The 21,741-nt window shown below is 36.9% G+C and overlaps 1 protein-coding gene across 2 annotated transcripts; it reads left to right on the top strand.

The window, feature by feature from the left end:
• Positions 1 to 38: 38 nt before the first annotated feature.
• Positions 39 to 21,485, top strand: LOC135481876 (C-type mannose receptor 2-like). 2 transcript variants are annotated; one of them, XM_064761631.1, is made up of 7 exons: positions 39 to 176; positions 8,298 to 8,585; positions 9,334 to 9,504; positions 12,425 to 12,670; positions 19,125 to 19,190; positions 19,918 to 19,999; positions 20,694 to 21,485. In XM_064761631.1, exons 1-7 carry the CDS (start codon positions 110 to 112, stop codon positions 21,118 to 21,120), a joined length of 1,347 nt encoding a protein of 448 aa, XP_064617701.1. In that variant the 5' UTR covers positions 39 to 109; the 3' UTR covers positions 21,121 to 21,485. The 2 variants fall into 2 exon arrangements, with proteins under 2 accessions (XP_064617701.1, XP_064617702.1); XM_064761632.1 differs by lacking the exon at positions 12,425 to 12,670.
• Positions 21,486 to 21,741: the final 256 nt, after the last annotated feature.

Below are 21,741 nucleotides of genomic sequence, written 5' to 3'. Positions count from 1 at the left end.
TAGAGTGGTAGCTTTGTCTGTGGGTCAGACACTCGGAAGTCACTGGGATGGGTCGTGAGAAGGTTGTTTTGTAAACAAGCAAGGCACAGTATCTTCACGATTCTTGACGATGGAGACGTTTTTCAAGATGAAAATTGACGTCTATTTGCCTCTAATGTTTCTGTCTGTCTTAGCAGGTAAGAAATACGAGCTAATGATGTTTAATTTCAAGTAAAACCCGTGTTAAGATCAGCGACAGAAAACGTCACGATCTTTATAGTTTTACGTCGGTATCTGTCACTGTAAGTTTCCATAGTTCCTTCACCGTGCTCACGTACTTTTCCTGCTGCTGTTCACAGTTTAGCAAGTTGAGCAAAATACGGTGCACACATAGACAGCTTACTGTCGGGAAAAGGAGGGTTGTGGGGAGAGAGAAATTAAGGAGTATTCTTCAGTCTAGGACAGCCTGTCACACCTTCTTTTCAGAAGTTCATTGTGAAAACTGAAAGGCAGATTTTTCAATGAATTAAGGTCATCTAACCACGTGACATCACCGGATACTTTACTCCCACATAGGGGTAACAACTTAATGTCGGGAAGGGGGTTGAGAGACTCGAATGTTGTGCAGTACTGCAGTTGTTTGGCAGTCTTGTGCAAGCTTAATTGTTAGCCCGAAAGACTCCTTTTCTTAATCTGACCTAGTGTCGTTGAAGTGTGAACGCTTCTGGGTCTAACAACCTTGTCAAACCTGCTTCTCAGAAGTTCATTGTGAAAACTGAAATGCAGATTCTTCGAGGAATTTACGTCACCTAACCATGTGATCCTGATCCGCAAACTGGTGACAACATACTGGCAAATGATTATTTTGAAGTGAACTTATCAAATGTTCAACTTCAACATTTCATGAGTGTATTTTTCACTGTATTTGCAGAGTTTGTAGTCCTAGACAATATGTTGTATTTTAATAGATCTAACTTTACACGTAGTCCTATGTGCAGATATTTTTTATTCGTGGGCTACCTATTTCTCAACGATAACAGTTTGCACACAGGATATCTCCCAAACTGGCACAAATTTGGTACCTGGGAAAAGAGAAATTGTCAAGGGTTAGGTTCCTGTCAACCTTTTCTTTCGTCATGACAGTGCGCGGCTGTTTTGTGCCCATGTTCTGAAATAGTCTAATCTGCCACTACAAAATGGATCATATTGGAGCATTTGTCATTGCGTGATTGACAGATACCCCACTCGGAAAGTGTATGAGGTGAAGCCAGTCTGTTTTTCTCAGATGTTCCTTACCAGCAAATATAAAAATTGATGTCACTCTACCACATGACAGCTCCTGATTCTTCCTTCTTGACTATATTTATATGGATACTATGATTTAAACTCAGTCACTATTATTGGTTTTGGTGGAAATGACACATTATTGGTTGAGAGCACATACAAAGTATTTATATGTAGATGTGGAATTTCATGGCAATCAAGTTGACATAACACTGCATTTCAGTATTACAGTTTAGCACAGATGTATTAGCACAGATTTTATGGCTGTAGAACATCCGTATGGTAAACCGTATGTATTGCAAGAAGACCTCTGTGGCCCAGTGGCTAATGTACTAGAGGTGCACAATGACCCAGGTGTCTTTCATCAGTGTGATCACTGTGAGTTCAAGTCCAGCTCATGCGATTTTCCTCTTTGGTGGTATGTAGGAAGGTCTGCCAACACCTGCCGATGGTCCATGGTTTCCCTCGGCTCTGCCCGGTTCCCTACTACCATAATTTTGGCCGCTGCTTTATTTGTGAAATATTCTTGAGCACGGCATAAAATACTAATCAAAATAAATAAACAAATCATATTACAGTGTGAGACATATATATGAGAGAGCACAGATTTTATTTATGTACCACAGCTGTCATTCATCATAAAACACAGATATTAAGGTATGTCACAGTTGTATGATAAAGCACAGATATTGTGGCTTTACTATAGCTGTATAAATGTTACAGAGATGTTAAGGTCCACCACAGATGTATAAAAAACACCAGTGTGGATGCTGTATCACACATGAGAGAGAGAGTGGGGGGGGGATGGAGCAGATATTATGGTGGCGTGTGATACAACTTCACAGGAGAGCATAGATATTACTGTGGAAATTAGCTATCCAAGAGAGCACACATATAATGATATGTTGTTCACTCATAATGATGTCAAATGACAAACACAAGTGATGGATGTGAAATTTAAATCTGTTTACTTGTGCAATATTAATTTACTACTGCTTTATGTATATTGTACAGGGGCATTGTAGACTAGTAATATGCCCATGATCACTGCTAACTTTAACTGCTGTTGACTTAACAATTGTGTGGGTTTATTATCAGTATAACTGTTGTAAAGACCCATGTTTTTCGAGTAAACCACATAAATGCAGGGATTGGCAGATAACTACTCTGGAGTATTAACTGTTGCATGAGTTCTCCATTTCAAACTCAGTTAAAGCCTCTGTTGGTTATCGTTAGAGAACATGTATGCTGTACAATAAGGCTCCCATTTCACTGATTTTGAAATGTTACAAAATTTCACAAGATTGTACGTGTATTTAATGTGGAATTCTTCTGTGTTGACTATTTATAAATAAATTTATACATGTACATGTGCACTTAAATAGTACAGATGTACCTAAGTTCAACTAGGCGTCAGGATGTACTGATGACATTTTTAGGCCAAAAATTTCCTTTAAAAAATATGATTTTAATCCAGTTTATTAAGACCAGGGTTAGGGTCTTAAGTTCAGGAAAATTGCGACCGGGATGGTCACCGTAATTTATCTTCATTCCATGTCTAACATAGATAGGAAAACTCTCCAAGGCCGTTCTCAGTAACAACAGGCATTTATTGCACATAACAACATGGGAGTGACCACACTCTGAGGTGCATACAGGTCAACTCCCTAACCCTTCTCTTCTCTTTGAGAAACAACCATATTAATACATACAATACTTCGTTTACTTAACTATTAGTAACAGTTGCTGGTTTCAGGTATAAACTTGTTCCTTTATAACAAACACTGACTGATTAGTCAAATGTACATGTGGAAAGTTAATCTACTTAACTCTGCACACTTAATCTACTTAACTCTGCACACTTAATCTACTTAACTCTGCATGTGAATGTACATGAATTATTAGGATGACCAGCATATAGCTGGTCACAGTATTGAGATGCATTTACATGCTGGAGTAAAACGAATACATGTGGATAATGTGTCCTGTTTAATAACAAAAACAATACCTGGTAATGAAAGTTGTAGTAAATCCAGAAAATAGCTAACAAATGATATATACAGATGTAGGATTCTTTTTGATTGAAACACCAGTCTCTCATGCGGAGAAAACAAGCTTTTATGCTCTTGAATGTTGTATTTCACCTGAAAAGTTGCCTAATCCGGAGAATTCTAATGATCTTAGAGAGTTTTTTTTGAAGTTTGTTTGAAAGGAAGGATAATATCTGAGGTGAATAATATGAGTTTCAGCCTCAGAAGCTAAACTTTTGAACCTTTCTTTGCCTCTACAAATGCACTCCTTTGGACAAATTTTTGGCAAATACAGTATTTGATTTATTTGATTGACTTATTTATTTGATTGGTGTTTTACGCCATACTAAAGAATATTTCACTTATATGACGACAGTCAGCATTATGGTGGGAGGAAACTGGGCAGAACATGGGGGAAACCCACGACCATCTGCAGGTTGCCGCCAAACCTTCCTACAGTATTTTAATATACTGTACAAATTATTCACGTAGCTATAAATGTATTTTCTATTTTTCATTACATTACATCACGTGTATAAAAATATTCATGTGTTATAATGTAAACAAAAGCTTTTAACTGTATATAGGTATGCCTTTTCCACCTAAACAGGAATATTGTGTTTGAATCAAGAATGAGTTCAACCAGATGTCTTGCGGTTTCATTGCCATGACAACCATTTTTTGTCAAGAGCTACTTTTTAAGGGCACAGCTTCTGCTACATGTACATGTATACGTGTACATCCTTGAGTATACACTGTACTTGTATTTGTATTGGTACATGTGTGCAGTAGGCTTTCACATTATATGAAAACAGACTGTTTGTCAAATGTAATGCTGACATTTGTCCTGAACTTGTGGTATACCCAAATACAGATGGAATATTCACATCTGTGTACAAGCTCGGTGAATTTGTTCTACTATAATTCTGCAACCTTTTCGCATGTTCGCATGTTTATTCAAGCATATTCTGAAGGTGTTATGTGGGCAGACTGGTAAAATTATATTTTTTGTGAACTCCTGAAATTGGCCATTACAATCAATGTAGATTTGTCTCCGAAATGAAATTTAAAATGAGCAAAAATTCACAAGAAATGAACAAGAAAAGGTTGATGAATTCTGTATATGTGTATACATGTATGATTCCTTTGAACAGTATTAGAACACTGCAAGCAGTTACCAATAGATGCTATCTATGAAATTCATGATTAGCATAGGAGATCATTTATTAAATAAATGGGAAATCATAAGTGTGTGTATATACTCTGTAATAATTGTTTCACTGCTGTTTTGACTCAAACTTCAGAAGTTTTTACTTGTTTGATTGTTATGGTGGGAAAATATGCCCAGGGAAAATTTTTCCTCTTGCCTGGCACCTGAGAACTTCGTTTCCTAAAGCCACAGTCATACCAGCAAGGGCTGTGCTCATGATTACACCTTTCTTAATTTATTAAGGCTGTCAGTATTAAAGTTCACATCTGTCCTCAATCTAGCACAATGACATTACCAGAAAGAGTTATTTACTACATGTACATATAAACAGTCAAACTTTTTGAAGTTTTGTAGAAGCAGATTAATTCTCTAAAAAGTTGACAGCTATGTGTCCTTTGTTTCTTTTATTTTGAGATTTTCTGGTTTTCTGAATTTTTTTTTCAGAGATTCTATCTTAATGCCTGTTTAATGCAGATAAAGCGCCTGTGTGCAAATTTTTTCAAGATAATGCAATGTAAGTTGCATGAAGGATGACTTTCAGTGTTCAGATTAAGTCATGACAAAAAGATCATGTGGCAACAGCAAATGTTCAAACTTTAGTGCCATTCAGTTTTTAGCATACATGTAGGCCACAATACATTACCTTGATGAAACCACTGAAGAATTAAACTCATTAATAAGTGAAACAAGTTATTGTTTTTGTTACTTATGGTGGTTTTTAGTCGACTTGTGAAATGTAATGCGTCACAAATACCATAACAGATGTGTATGTTGTTTTCTGTATTATTGTAGAGCATAGATAAGTCATTAATCAAATTATCTACTACAAGGATGAATGGATTGCCTATTCATGTGCTACATGTACTAAGTATTAGTTTCAAGTACATGAAGTTATGGCGTCTAGGTGAAAAGGTTAGACAATTGCGTAATTTAGTTTGGCCTAACATACATCCTACTCTGGCTGTCTCTGGATAAATAAGCTGGGGGCATAAGTGTACCCAAGCTGCACATAGTTAGTTTAGAAGCATGTGGGTGTAATTCAAGCTGCAGCAGGCAGAATAGGGTGTTGATTCAGCTCTCATTTGGCAGTGTTCCTTGCTCAGAGTAGTGGCAGTCACACACTTAAACACATACGTGTTGTGCTGTTGTGCAGGGTGTCATGTTATCCAGTCAGTCAGTCAGGGAATAAATTTCCTATGGTGACTCAGTCAAGACAATGTGTAACTCCTTGCAGCAGCTGACTCATTTATTGGCAAAGATGCATCAGCTTTAGCACAGCTCATCTCTTACTGACTCTGCTGTAAACGATCATTATATTTCTGCGTTGAACATTTAGTACCACCCAGCTTACAATTTACTGCTCTTACAGTAGACAGTAAGGGGCTGGGTGTAATTCAAGCCATACTTCTCAAACATGAAATGGTCGTATTATATCCTAAATTAGGCAGTTCTTGTGTTGTGTTATGATTTTACATCTTCATGCACAAGGCAAACTATGAAATTATAATAGATGATTAAAGGAGAGATGTGTGATCAGATTTGTTATGTCCATGAAGTACATGTAAATATGTGTGAGATACAGAGTTAGTGGTTGATTTCATTCGGTTGATGTGTGTATATGATCATGTTTTGTTACAAAAGCACAGCTCACGCTGGCTTCCTCTCAGATGGTACGTGGGACAGTCTTCCAGTAATCTGCGGGTGTCATGGGTTTTCCTCGGGATCTCCCCAGTTTCCTCCCTCTATAATGCTGGCCGCCATCATATAAGTGAAATATTCTCAAATACAGAATAAAACACCATTCAAGTAAATAAATGAATAAATATTACACAAACAGTGTACATGCTTAATTGCGCAAGCTGAAACTGATGAACATTGTATGTATAAAGCCTTATTGAAACCACTAACCACATGAATCTTTATAAAACAATTATTTGATGTTTTAGAAAGAATGCATATGTTTTGAATTTTTAAATCTTGTGTAATCTGACATTCATAACGAATGGGCAACAAAAGTTCTTGTAACAAATCATTGTGACAAATCCTGTTAAGCATTATCGATGTACATGAAGGATTAGCTTATGGGCGTGACTCAGTGAGACAAAATTAACATGTGAAAAATTTACTGCAGACAGTATACAGATGCAGAAAAGTGGAAATGAGACATCCTGGTTTGAAATCGTAGCTAAGTCAGAATATTAGTCATAATGAAGTAGGCCTAGATGTCCACCTACATTTGTATTGATCATGACTACATCCATTGTGTTTCACAAGACGTTTATATACAGAGTCTTCTCGTGGCTGTCAGGTGGACAGAATTCAGGATAAATAAAATGAAATTAATTTGTAAATATCAAATATTTTTATTAGAAAAATTCTTTAAAAAGCTTAAAATATTGTGAATTTTTCAAAGTCAACATTGATATGGATTTCAATATGTACATGTTCTGAAACTGTCACTGAGACTCAAATCAGGACTCCCAACATTTTACATTTCTCATGATGGGGTTGTGGTTAACTGATACAGTGATTAATAGTATATGGTGTAAGTGCATATTTAGTTGGCTCTCTGAGCAAGCTTCAAGTGGACTGTGGCCAATACTGGGTACTTTGACACATATGGATGAGGAAAAAAATCAAATAAGCAACTCTAGGAAGCTAAGTGGGTGTTCACAAATATTTCCCCCTAACAGTATTTGCTTTTAATTACATCTGCGAAACAAGACTGTTGGTAAGAGGCCAAAGATAAACAGAAGTATTCCCATTCTGCAAGATAACAATCTCTGAAAACGGATGATTCTTGCAACTCTACATACAAGTGTATACATGTAGTGAAGTTCTATTGCAGATAGACATACCAGTTCTGTCAAAAGGCCTGCAAATTAGACTTTAAAGTTTTGCACTTTCCTTTCGCATGTATTACATCATGTGTTTCAATAGATATTAGCACTTAACCAGCTTTCACTGGAAAAATGATATGAAGATTTTCTTCATTGAAACTTTTGAAAGTCTATAACTATGCAAATATGTCCAGCAACAACCAGCAACATGGTAAAGAAATTGTGAAACACATTTAACACAATTGTGACATTGTGATTTATTTATTTATTTATAAAGATTGCTGTTTTATGCTGTACTCAAGAATATTTCACTTATACAACAGCGGCCAGCATTATGGTGGGAGGAAACCGTGCACAGCCCGGTGGAAACCCACGACCATCTGTATGTTGCTGACAGACCTTCCCACGAACCAGGAAGCCAGCATGAGCTGGACTTGAACTCACAGCGACCGCATTGGTGAGAGGCTCCTGGATCATTATGCTGTGCTAGTGCACTAAGCCAATGAGCCACGGAGGCATCTGTTACATTATGAATCATATGAAGCTTGTTATAATGAGGGATCATGGATGTCCCTGCCTTATTTCCTCCTACCATAGTGCATATAGGTGAAATATTCTTGAGTATGGCGTAAAACACCAATCACATAAATAAATAACAAAGAGGGTTGAGGTGTGCATGTATGTACTGTTTAAGTAAATAAGTTCAGTATACCAATACTTACGTAAATGTTTACTTAGGTCTTGGTTATAGGTGAGCTAAAACAGAAGTGTGGTCTGTATGAAAATGTTACAGAGTATAGGTAATACAGCTTGGATGTATTACCACCTTATTTCTCAGTAGTGGAAAATATACAATGATCTGTTCGGGGCCAAGGCTGAGGACTTTGTAATCTGATCATATTTAAGAGAAAAAATGCCATCTTTCATGTTTGTGTGTGTTTTGTTGTTTTCTAGTTGCTGCCGAAGACTTGAACCACTGTCCACCTATAGTCCACAGGCTGAATCAGTTTGTCAATTCCCATGGAGACTACTGCTATGTATTTGTCAATGAAGAGAAGTACTGGACGACAGCTAGAGACTACTGCTGGAATAATGGAGGGGAAATGCTGGAGGTGGATGATAAGGCAACCATGCAGTTTATCAGGTCAACCTTAAACTCTAGGGAGCTTGGCTGGAGAAACAATGGAGTCTGGTTGGGAGCTCATGATAGGCACAAAGAGGGACAGTGGTTGTGGTCATCTAGTACGTAGCACCATTGAAAATTTTCCTCGAGATTTTCCACAGTGATAAGGCTAGAGATTTCAAGCAGATCTTTATAGTTTCATAAACTTTGTTGAATTATGTACATGTACTTCAAACACTTGATCGGCTTTCTGAAATACTCATACTCCATCACCCCTCCTGAAATCAGTCACTTAAAGAATTTTAGTTTTCAAATGAAAACAGTGGGTAATGATTTGATTATACTGATGCTTTATTTTGTATAGATAATATTAAATTTGTAGCCTTTTTTATGTGACCAGAAGTAAATCACACAAATCTGGACTGTTTGCAATATTTCAGAACGCGCAGGTTTGTCTCCTTCTGAGTTGTAAATGTCACAACATTGTAATTGTCAAGGATCATTCTTCTGGTGCTCAGTGGAGTCACATATTGTAACCTGTTACATTCTGTACAGGTTGATGGAAGGAAATAACTACAGATTTACAACTTTCTGAAAACACAGACTAAGACTGCATTGTTACAAAAAAATTTTTACCTGTGTCCGAAAGCCAACAGCTAGGTATAAAAATTCACAGAGGGAAAAGTTTCAAACAGAACAGCTTATCTCCTGAAATGATTTTTTCTACCATTGCGCTTTAGTGTAACAGAGCATGAGAGCCAAGTGTACGAGAGACACTAGGATTTGAATGTGGAGCAGACTTCATTCATAGTTCCTAACCTGACAGGTCATTTTGTCATTTGCCTATAACTCATCTTCTTTAATCAGATCGCAGAATGAGTTATAACGACTGGGCAAGGGGTCAACCATCATCATTTATCCCTGGTACTGGCATCTCATTTGAGGACTGTGCTTGCATGAGGAAGAGTGACAACTGGAAATGGCATGATTGTCCTTGTGAGATGTTGGGATGGCAGTACAAGTTTATTTGTCAATTCCGTAAGTACAACTTTGTATTAACCGTTGTATCACAGGCAGAATAAATAACAACCTTTGTTTGTCAATTTTGTAAGAACCCTTTTTGATTTCGGTTACATCACGAAAATGAGGAATGCTCCTGGTAGACATCTGTGAATTCGTAGATCTGTACATGCAAGTGGAAATCACCGTGTATTGCCTTGGTAACATGATGTTTCATCAGATATGTAAATGTTCCGAGTTAAAAAAAATTGTTAAATTATCATTTACATCATCGTTCTGACTAATTTCATCCTGTCAACAAATACAGAGAGTAAAAGGAAGCCTGTGCGCTATTGTTTTACTTTGTTTACTTTGCTGGTGATGGAAGAACCACTGCTTTCACCCTGGCCATTTCATTGTTTTGTTGTTCATGTTTTGTTTTCTCCTGTATTGCTGATTATGGATCATATATATATATATAGATGAAGCTTTAAGATACCATTGGATTAGCAGTGATTTTAGGAACATTTTAACTTCTTTTAATATTTCTTGGAGGAAGGGGTGTAAAAGCTGATTCATCTTCATAAAACATCACAACCCTGTATACCTTTATCTTGATCTAGTAATTGCTATACATGTAGGTATGCTTGAAGAGGTCATGATTTTTGAAAAAGTTTTACCATTTTTCAGATTTGCTTCTACCCAAACTTTTATCCTTAAAAATACCTTTTGTCTTGCCAAGATTTTGTGAAACTGTTTCATTTGTGCTCTTTTTACTATTATTTTTAATTGATGATGCACATGGACAATCCATGGGTGACTTACACATGCATATAGTTATACACATCCATAGTGTCTTTTCCTCTGGCCATGGTCAGTTGTCTAAGGGGTTTAATAGCCTGGATGAAAGCAAGTTTATGGCCATTCAGGTCATATGTTCAAACCCAGGTTAGACTGTTTATGCTGCTTTGTATATCAACAGGTTTGTGAAATACCAGTCAGATAAATGAATAAATAACATATCACATAAGAATTACATGTATAATTACATGGAGGGCCACATGGAGATGAAGATTGCAATCCTGTGTTAGTGATGTGCCATGGAAACAGAAACAAATAGCAGATGGCTCATACTGTCATGGAATCTTTCACTAGATAACTTACCAAGTTGGTGAAAACTCAGCTGAAACTTGCGTTATTTACCTGTAAATCACACGTAAACTTTGCTTGATTTTTCACAGCCGTTGGTATAGTGGGGCAATTGGTTTGTTAAACAGTAGGACAGACATTTAACCCTGATGTGTACATATACAGGCACAGGTAGTTGTACAAGTTCTTGTATGGTTAGCAGAGGAGCAGTTGTGTTAGTGTTGACCGTGGAAACAGTAAAGCAAACATTTAACCTCCATATATGTGTTGCTAAATATGTACATGGATAGCCAGATAGAGAGCTGAAACTAGAAAACATGTTTATGATGTATCATGAAAATTGAAAATAAGGAACAGAACTTGTAAGAGTCATAGGTAACTTGGACATACATATATATACATATGTACGCATCCTTAGGCTGTTGATGACAGTAATTGTGCTAGTGCCTACCTCACAAACAGTAAACATTTAATGTCCATATGTGTAGTTTTATATGTTCTGTGGGAAATCATATATAGCTGTTAACAACAAAATGCTTAGTCATGTTTCCTTATATCCATCAGAGTGATTGTGTGTGTTTGTCCTTGTATGTTTTTATAGAGCTTCATAAACTGCTAGCATTGCTTTGTGTTATAATCCATGTTCATATGTGTACCAAGCCTTGTATAAATTGTGTCCTTTTAAGGACTGCTATGCAAATAACCAAAAGCTTTTGCTAACTCATCTCTATCTGATATCACATAATCATGAGCGAAAGGAAATCAGTTTTTTAAATTCAGGTACTTGTACATGTGGGTGTTTTATCAAAACATTATAATGGTGTGAGTATACCGGTAGTTTTTTACTCATTGATACGACATATTGCATTGTGCATAATTTTGAACAATTCAGGATGTTGTCTTATTAAAATTGGTATTCTGCTAGAATTTGCCAAACGGTAATTGGCAAAAATTGTAAAGCGTTTTTCTTTAATTTCACGGAAAATGTACTTCAATTTTAATTGAGTTTTGAAGATTGGGTTTTGAAGAACACTTCAGTTTTAATTGAAGTATAGAGCATAATAATCATTTGAGAGTAATTTCCTTAACCTATTTTTTTTTTTTTTTTTTTTTTTTGTTCTCTAGTAGTGAAGCCAGTGTAGCTCTTACTGTTTGATTGTGGGTGCGGATTTAATGCCTTGTTAAAAAAAACTCAAATGTGACAATGGTATATCAGTTTTTATTGGATCTCAAGAGTTGGACTGTTTTCATGGGAAAAGAACTGAAATTAATTCATGATATCATATCTTTATTATCGTTACACTATCAGACAAAAAGATAGTGGAGGACTTGTTATTTTGGGGTCTGTGCAAGCTTGCTTTGGGTGCATTGAATATCATCTCTGGATAAAATAATCTCCTTAAACAGTAGCTATTACAAATGTGTATTGTACAGTTGAACAATATTCTGCATGGTGCAGTATTCCACACAGTTCCCAAAGATTCCAGTGTGAGAGAATTTAAGTACCTAAAGTAAATGGTAGGATTTCAGTAAGAAAGAACCTGAAGTATCTGAAGTAAATGGTAGGATTTCAGTAGGAAAGAACCTGAAGTATCTGAAGTTAATGGTAGGATTTCAGTAGGAGAGAACCTGAAGTATATGAAGTTCATGGAAGCTTCCCAGTAGGAAAGAACCTAAAGTATTTGAAATAAATGGTAGGAGAGAATCTGCAGTACATGTATCTTAAGTATTAAATGGTAGGATTTCAGTGTAAGGCATACTGCTCTGGAGATGATATCAGATCTCTCATTATGACCCCTGCCCTGTTCAGGCATGATGACTACGACGACAACAACTATCACCACCACTACTACAACTACAACTACTACAACTACAACTACTACACCAGTTCCTACAACAACAACAGCTACGCCAGACACTTCTACAGTCCACAGATCTCTGATTGTGGAAGTGAAGAGAGTAGTGGGAGACAGAGAGGATTTTTCACCAACTGTGGTGCATGGAATGTTGTCACATCGTAAAGGAAACGTACAACAAGGAGAACACCTACCCCCAGGTTTGTTTTGTTGCAGTTTGCGTGGACAGAATATTTGTTTCATTAACACACTTTCCTAATTAAGTTATTGAAGCAGTTAATGATAGGGGCATTCTGTTGCATGAATGGAAGACTTGTCATTTGAATGGCCAGCTCATGCTGTGGAGAACAGAAAGCATAGATCTAGGTGTTGATATCAACAGTCAACCATAATTGTGGGTCACTATTCAAAAGACCAAGTTTCAAAGCAGTGTTCATTACAGACCAGAAAAGGTAGAAAGGTAGGATCAACATTGTGTTGTCTAGCAAGTGGAACAGCAGCTTCATGCATCGGAGTTGATATCCAATCTGTACAGGAATACCCTAAGTGACCTCAAATTTTGTCAACAAAAGCACATTTTCAAAGGCAAATGAAGACTGTTTTTGGTGCTGAAATTTATAATTTTCTGACAGAATGTTGTCCCATATTCCAAGCAAACCTCAAAATACCTTTCTACAACCAATAGAACTCTCAGAATCAGGAAAAATGAGCATGTTATGGGCGAAATTTATGGTCATTTAGAATATATTTGTGTGGACGTAAAGATGGAGATGAACATAAACTTATTTGTTTATTATGTCATTAATTCATAACAAAAGATCCATCTAGAGTGGAGTAATTTCACTCAGTGGTTGTAGTACATTGCTCATGCAGTATATCTAGATATGCACTTGTATGCGTGCTTGCATCTTGGGTCATAAATATTTGCTTCGAATTGCATGTCATTTATTATAAATACATGTGTATATGTCATTGAAGCTTGTTTTTTCATGGGAGTTAATGTACTTGCTGTTCATGGAAGGTCTGGTGTAACGTCACTAACTTTGCATTAATCATCATTAAATTTGACTTCAACAGGTGCATGTGCATATGAAATGTGAGTGAAATATTTTATCAGAAGCATGCTTTAGTCCTCAGTAGTTTTTTACTACGTGTATTTGTTCTTGTTTTTGCGTTCAGATTTTGCCTGGGAAAGATGTGTATGGTACTTCGTTTGAATTCATTTAGGTTCTGCATACAACTTCTACCAAAACATAGCAGCAGTACAAAATTTTCTTGCTAACTTATCTGAAAAGGTAAAAGACAAATACATGTGATTTATGTGTACATGTATTTCAGCAAAGAAAGTATACATAATTGAGCTCTGCAATGTGGACAGTAAGTCTCCATGCAGGATTGAAGAAGAACAATCAGCTTTTGCAGCCCAGTTTTCTGATACATAATTTTCTGTCTCATTACCCATATTTAGTGACAGAGTTCACTGAATGTTCAATAATTAAGTCTGGGGATGTTGAGGATATTCAAATGTGCAAACATTACCGTAATGTAGCCAGAAATGTATCAACACTGATTTCAACATACCACAGTGACGTATGTGTGTTTATTTATGTATTCCAAGGGTGTTTTACGCCGTACTCAAGAAAATTTCACTTGTACGACAACGGCCAGCATTATGGTGGGAGGAAACCACGCACAGCGCGGCGAAACCCACGACCATCTGCAGGTTTTTACCAGACCTTCTCTCGTACAGCCTTAGAAAAGCCAGCATGAGCTGGACTTGAACTCACAGCGAAATTTGTGTGATGCTGTGTGGTTGCAGCTTGAATTACCTGCATAAACTGCTTACACTGAAGATACATGTTGTTGTACATTCCGGACTTAAAATAGCAGTCTGTATTCTATTGCATAAATGTCCTTTGCTTTTCGATTATTTGGACACACATAGTGATGGTTCAAAACTAGTCTTGGACAGTGAATTGTTGATTCTCACACTTGGTGACAAGAAGTGGTCCACAATTCTCGTGTGACTCATTGCTCAGTCCAACATTTGTTGAAGATCACTTTAAGTGTTTTACACCAATAATGTTATATGTAGAAAAGTTTGTCAGTTTGTAATTTTCTAAAGGTTGATGGTTTTCCCCAAGGCACTTCCTCAGCCCATAAATTTAAGCGCATCATATAATAAGGGGAAAATTCTTGACTGTGGCATCAAGCAACAGTCAGACAACTAAGTTAATAAAAGAGTCATATATCATCTTATCTGCACAATTTTTTAAACTACTGTCATTTATTTACTTATTTGTTTGTCAGTTAGTATTTACAAGGTAACAACATCTTTATGAATATTTTCATCGTGGTGGCTGGCAGGCCGTAAAAACAACATGCATTAATTAGTCTAATTAGGGTCATAGCCAAACCAGCTGTGTCTGGTTTTGAGCAGGAGAACCCCATTAATCAGTAGTTATATAACATGTCGTATTATTCATCTCACAATTAAAAATTATCCTCAAGAATTGAATTTAGTGATGTATTTGATGATGAATTTGTCAGTATTGTTCAAAATTGCACTTTAAAGTGCCAGTTGGGGGCCTCTGTGGCTCATTGGGTTAGCGCACTAACGCAGCATAATGACCCAGAGGCCTCTCACCAATGCGGTCGTTGTGAGTTCAAGTCCGGCTCATCCTGGCTTCCTCTCCGGCCGTAAGTAGGAAGGTTTGTCAGCAACCTGCGGATGGTTGGGGGTTTCCCCTGGCCTTTGCCTGGCTTCCTCCCACCATAATGCTGGCCACCATCATATAAGTGAAATATTCTTGAGTACAGCATAAAACATCAATAAAATAAATAAATAAAGTGCTAATTCAGCACTAGGCAGAGAGCTAGGCCGAATTATTAAAATGATATGAAGGCTACCCTAGGGAACAGAGCTAACACCATTGACCACGAGTAACACTATTTAACCCTTATTAGTGAAGAGTCGTCAAGAAGAAAATCTTCATCAGGTTGAATAGATTTTCCTGTTGTGACATGATGATATTCCTTATGTGACGATGAATCAGATAGATGTGATGTCAAGTATATCAGTTATGCTGGAATGACATCATGCGCGTTTGCAAGTACGTCATTTGAAGCCAAGTGTTCGTGCATGATGTTACACCAGGGAGAATTGGAAATGACAGAAAACTTTTGTTTCTGTGTCACCCTTTTCCAACATTGCCATTTTTGTACGGTTTAGGAAAGCGATTCAGATTATCTCGATCCTTAAACCATTTAACCTTGCTGTAACACATACAGGTCTTCAATCATTTGTGCTGAGGATACTTGAAAAGTTGTAATTAAAAAAATCTTGAAACATCTGTGTGGTAGCCAGTTGAAAGTCATCAGCCTCATAACCTCCATTTGTCAGTGATTTCATATTGCAAAATATGGTTACCTACACATGATCAGCTTAAGGCCTCTGGGTTCTGTCCATATTTGGAAAAATTCTGTTTCCTGTGGAAACAGTCACTTTGACTTCATTCACATAACATTTTTGTCATGAGCGATTGTTCAGGACGCTTGTTTCCGTTTTCATCACCCAAACCCAGTTTTGCCTCTTGACCATACATGCATGAGTGCAGAATGAGGCAATGTCACCTTTCCCATTGCTCTAACTTGGTGCATCCCAAGGCCTCATAAGACTTCTTCATTAGAAGTTGATTGATGAAGTTGCCAAGCATGTCAGAAAATGTGTCTGCAGCCGTTTAGGTCTGATTTCACACCTCTTTCTAAATAACTCAGCTTACATTATGTTTGATCTTTTCTCAAGGCCCAGCCACACCATAGCTATGACTACTTACAACCTCTGTCATTCATCCTGATCTTTTGATCATGGTCAATCACAGCTGATTTAGCCCATATGAAGCCTAAGAAATTGTTTGCAGTCACACCTATAATAACCCATTAACCATTGCAGGACCACCAGTTTATTTGCAGCAGTAATATGATTGCGTGAAATTAAAAGCACTCTGTGACAAAAATGTGCAAGTAATTCATGAGGATCATTTGCAATGCTCAACAAAGCTGACCAGTTAAGATCAGTCAAACTTCATGTAGATCGCAGTTGATTGCAGCAGGGGTTTTTTGTGCATGCACAAACTGCTTGAGACCACTCGGACTGCCTTGCAATCACTGGCGATATCCTCAGAGTCATCAGTATTTGCCATGGTCCGAAATGAAGTATCATATCATAAGTACAAAATTCAGAACTGTTAGCCAAGATTTTTCACTTGCTGCTTGCCTTAATTAGACCTAGGTGAAAGTGCAACTTGACCTTTAGGTGCACCTGTAGAGTGTATTCACCAGTGATACAAATACCCAGTTTCAAGCTGCTAGAGTGTGCCATGTGCACAGCTGCGTTTTTCACACTGTGGACTTTAATCTGAAGCCAAAACAGTCTCTACCTGTTTGCCAGTGACAGGGGAAGCAACCTTTGCTTTGCTTAAAGCATAGTCTACATGTATATAACAAATTTCAAGCCTTGCGGGGTGAAATGGTGTACTGTGTTTTCTAATATCTTGTGAGAGAATTATTCTGCCTGCACAGATCTGTGTAGAGTGTATTTCTGTTATTTTGTGCCAAAAATGGCATTGAAATTCACCGTTGTACATGTATGGGAAAAGGTTCATAGCAATTCCGTGGACAGAATTATAGTCTAGACCTTTATCTAACTTATGTATGTTTTAACTGTTAAAATGGTGTCCTGCATAAGTGCAAGGGATTGTATCTTTTTTGATAGCTTTGGGTAAAATTGTCATAAAATCATGATTTGTGTACTTCTGTTTATTTGAACCATTATATTTGTCAAATGGGTTACCATTGCAACAGAAACACCATCACCCTGGTGTAAAGGTAACAAGAAATCACTGTTTCTGTGACCTTTCATTTGGTGATATTGTCAGATTTACAGATTAGTTACAATGCATCCACATTTAATTATCTAGTTTGGTGTTTATAAATTTATCATCAGTGCTTAAAAGCGAAGATACATTATAACATATACTCCTCTGTAGATGTGGAGGTGAGGGCTTGCTAGTGGTCATAAGTCTTGAATTCTTCCACTCATAGAATTTTACTTCATTCTTTGTTTACCAACAATGCTTGCTTAGCTGGCAATCTATACAGATTCAAATATGAAAATCGTACAAGTTCAGATCTCTTTGCCATACATTACCAGGTCCTAATTCTTTTACTCATTCCAAAGGGTACTTAAGAAGGCTGAAAGAACTAATTGTGGTCTATTTCTGTCTGAGGAGGGCATTTTTTATCACTATTTTGGAAGAGCAGCATCCAAATATTGGACACCTGCAGTAGTTAACCTATGGTTGATTAGACGCCAAATATATTTTGTCATACTTATTCCTAATGTGTATGTACATTGATAAGAAGTCTTGTTGAAAATGAGCCATTTTGTTATTTTTTATTTATTTATTTATTTTCTATGTACAGACGTAATTAAGACAGGTTTTCTGGGAAGAATTTCTTTTCTGTGCAATTAGAACTCAGGTACTAGTTAAGTTGACCTGTTGCAGTGAATGAGTTAATGCATTACCGTTTTGCCCCCAAAACGTCATTACAGAGGCAAGACTTGATATTAGAATACACAACTGAGGCCAGATAACATAAGGCAGGTTTATATCCCTCAGTAAGCTTGTCTAATCTCATGTTAGTAAACATTCCAACATATGAACAGACAGGGATGAGTAAAGTATTAAAAATGATGTCGGTCAAGGAAGTAAAATAGATGTAAGTTATTTCCCATTTGAATTGGCAAGATTTGCTTTCTCTTTTTTCTCCTCATTTAATTTCACTTTTACTCCTTATTTGCACTGGTTGCCTTTTATTGTACACTATCCTTCAGTTGGTGGATTTTGATTCTGTGCCTGATACCATAACAGACATTTTCAAGCTTATTTTGTTGGTCATTGTGGAGAAGTTACCATTTATATTGTGTCTTGTGTACATCTACATTGGCTCTGTTGTCTGTACATGTCTCTACGTTTGTACTGATGTCAGTTTGTTGTCGTGTGATCACTCTAATGTACTACATAAAATCAAGCCAACTGTGTTTGTGTGAAGTGCAGTAATTCTTGATCCAGCATCACATGACAGCTAGTCCAAAACATACACATGTACTTTTATTTCCATCCAATATTTATATTTTTCAGAGCCTCACTCTTGTGTGAAACAATAATCAAATAAATATGCAAAGCCAGACTCATCATTATTTCACATCATTAGTGGCAGTCTGGTTTATAGCTAGAAAACACAGGCTACAGTTGTCGATTTTTTTTCTTGCCATCAATGTGAATTCAGTACAAGCGAACAGTGGGGATATATATCCTTCTGAATTTCTAATGGAAACCCAACAGGTGGTGACAATTTTAGTCTCCAGTCACAGTAATGACTATTGTTAAGCAAAATATAACATAATTAATAACAGTTTATGTCAATGTCGTGTTTTTTTTTGTTTTTTTTTTTTTAACATGTGTTCAGTATCTCATTGATTAGTTGTCATAAATAACTTATACTTGATTACTATGCAGTTTGTCAGCTGACTGTTCTTAGATAGAGTTATAGTACCATTGGTAGTTAAAACTATTCTTTTGTTTATTACAGCTTTTAACAAGGGTTCTGCAATAGAGTATCATAGTGGAGCTTTGGATCCAAATGACAGTAACAAAGGTAAGCAGGGATAAATTGCTCATGTGGTCTGATACAGTTGGGAGTCAGACATATGCATAATTTTAAAGGCTTTCATTTATTTAAGTGACCATTATTTCCGTGTTATACATGTATTTGCTTGAATGTTTTGATTAATTTATCAATCTTTTTGGGATGAAGTCACAATGTCTACCCACCGATCTGTTCATATGAATTACAGACCACTTAAGTCAAACCTATTCAGATAAAGACTTCATATTTGGTATGCAGTTTCACATTGAGGTGACCTGCAAGTAGGTTCCTATTTAAACTGTGCCTGTTTTAATTAAATTTCTGCTTTTAATTGTGAAGAACTTAAATTTCAAGTTTCACAAAGTGATCATAATAGAAGTTAAACTGCTTAGAAAAAGATGTCATGTTTGGTATACAGGTTATGGTGAGTTGAAGTAGGTTCTTATTGCAGTGAATTAGGTTCCTATTGAGTCCCATCAGTTATGTGCGAATGGACAACACTGTCCACCTGTCAGTTAATCTTATTTTTGTTCGTCCACCTTGCCTCATCTGCACATCGCCTAAAATATCCTCCACTAATCTTAATATCACAAGCTGAAAAGATTTCAGAATGCCTCTGTCCATACATGTAGTTAGCAACGCATTAGAGTTGTAGCTTGTTCAAATATTTTGCTGTCACATGTGGCTGAAGTTAATCTTCATGTATGTTCACCTGTGTTTCTGTCTTTTCTCTTAGGCACAGTCATTGGGATATGTGTAGGCAGTATGTGTTTCTTGCTATTACTGCTGTGCATCCTGTTCTTTGTATATAGGAGAAGGTAAGCATTTCAAAGGCTTCAACCCTTACTTGTGGAATTTTTATTTGTAAACATAAATTAAATGATTCAGGGTTTGTTTCCTACTTTAATTTTCATGTTCTCTTTAGTGAACTAATCTTCTGCGATAAAGAAAAGCCCTTTCCTAACTTTTCTCTGCTTTCTCTGTAAGAGCATTTTTTGTTAATCCTAATCTAATGATTTCAATAAGTTTACTTTCTAATTTGGATCCTTTTACAGATGACCGAATCTGCTCACCTGTGTGTTACTTTAGATATCCTTAATGGTTACCTATGGACTCTCATTTTCATGTGATAATATTTTACCAATTACAAGCCCCTGTTTTATCATTTTTATCTGTGACAAGTAGTTCTGTAAGTTACTCTGTCTGTCTGTCTTTTACATCCTATCTTATAACATGGGCCTTTCACTTAACAAGGGGTCTGAACGTAAGACAACTTTAACCTTTTGCAGCATGTCACAGCTATTGCAAATTTGCCCTGATTACTCTCGAACTGCAAAACACACTTAACAAGTACAGCGTAAAACTCCAGTCAAATAAATCAAACATAACAAAAGCTAGTTTTTACCCAATACTCATGTTGGACAGCTTTTTCCATTATTTCTTTACCACATAGTGTCAAGTTTCGTCCATCTTATAGCATTGAAAAACAAAATGATGCTTTCTGTTTTACAGACAAAGAAAGAAGCCAAATCGTGAAGATGAACCGCCTCAGTTTGAGAACCTGTCCTATGCCCAGTTACGCCAGACAGACGCTGAAGGCCGTGATCCGGGTGCTATGTGCTTCACAGCCAATCAGATGAACTCCCTGTATGAGGAGGTCAGCAAACCTGTCAATCACGGAGTCAACTATTACTCAAACATAAGTGTTGCCGGAGCCTGCGCAGATGCAGCATTGTCCCCAAAAGTCACCAATATTGTGGCCGCCAAAGAAAATAATGCCACAGTTGAGAAAGCAGTGGACAAACCACTGCAGGTGAAAATTGTGAGCAATAAGTTGTATGATATGGAGGACACAGCAGAAGGCGCTACGGCTGCTGAGGTAGACACTGCTGTTTGTGAGAAAGAGGAGGAAGATCACCACTATGAAGACTTAAACTAACTAATCATTCCCCGCTATTTAAAGTGTGCATCTCTTGCTCTACACTTGGTACTTCACAGGAGTTATTTCCCTTGAATGACCAATTTCAAGACTCCTCCATTTTGAACTGCAAAGAGAAGTGCAGAGATTTCTTCCATAGCGTCTGCAGTGTGTTTGTTTGAAGGGTTTCCTGATGTCCTCTTAAGGAGTTGCTAGTGCCCACCCCACCCCACCCCACCCCACACCCTTTCCAAGTGGATTGCTTATCTTTATGCTAATACTACATCATTTACATGATGAAAATAAGTACATGTACAAGGGAATCTCTATCCGTTAGATCATATCATACGTAGTTCAGTGGTTCTGCATGTGTATATATAGATGCATGTGATTGATCTGCCGCTCTTGTTTACAGCATGTGTGAAGATGTTTGCTGGTGAATCTGTCACTCCACCGATAACATTTAATGACAATTTTATGACTTACATGTACATTAACATTAATTTGATTATGCACCAGTGTGTTGAAGTGAATGAAGGGTACATAGATGGTGAGTAGAAATTGGTGAGAATATATAGTGCTGTATTTTATTCCAGTCTAACTGGTACAGGAGTATCAAAAATATGTAAGATATTTTTGCAA

This window comes from Liolophura sinensis, chromosome 1 (assembly GCF_032854445.1).
Source record: "Liolophura sinensis isolate JHLJ2023 chromosome 1, CUHK_Ljap_v2, whole genome shotgun sequence".
Lineage (NCBI taxonomy): Eukaryota > Metazoa > Mollusca > Polyplacophora > Chitonida > Chitonidae > Liolophura > Liolophura sinensis.
This window is presented reverse-complemented; position numbering and strand designations above follow the sequence as displayed.

What these genes read in the sequence shown, in the direction of transcription:
- LOC135481876 (XM_064761631.1), top strand. Translation starts at nt 110, where the DNA reads ATGGAGACGTTTTTCAAGATGAAAATTGACGTCTATTTGCCTCTAATG. An exon ending in GTTTCTGTCTGTCTTAGCAG is followed by an intron (nt 177 to 8,297) that starts GTAAGAAATACG and finishes GTTGTTTTCTAG; the next exon opens with TTGCTGCCGAAGACTTGAAC. An exon ending in CAAGTTTATTTGTCAATTCC is followed by an intron (nt 9,505 to 12,424) that starts GTAAGTACAACT and finishes TGCCCTGTTCAG; the next exon opens with GCATGATGACTACGACGACA.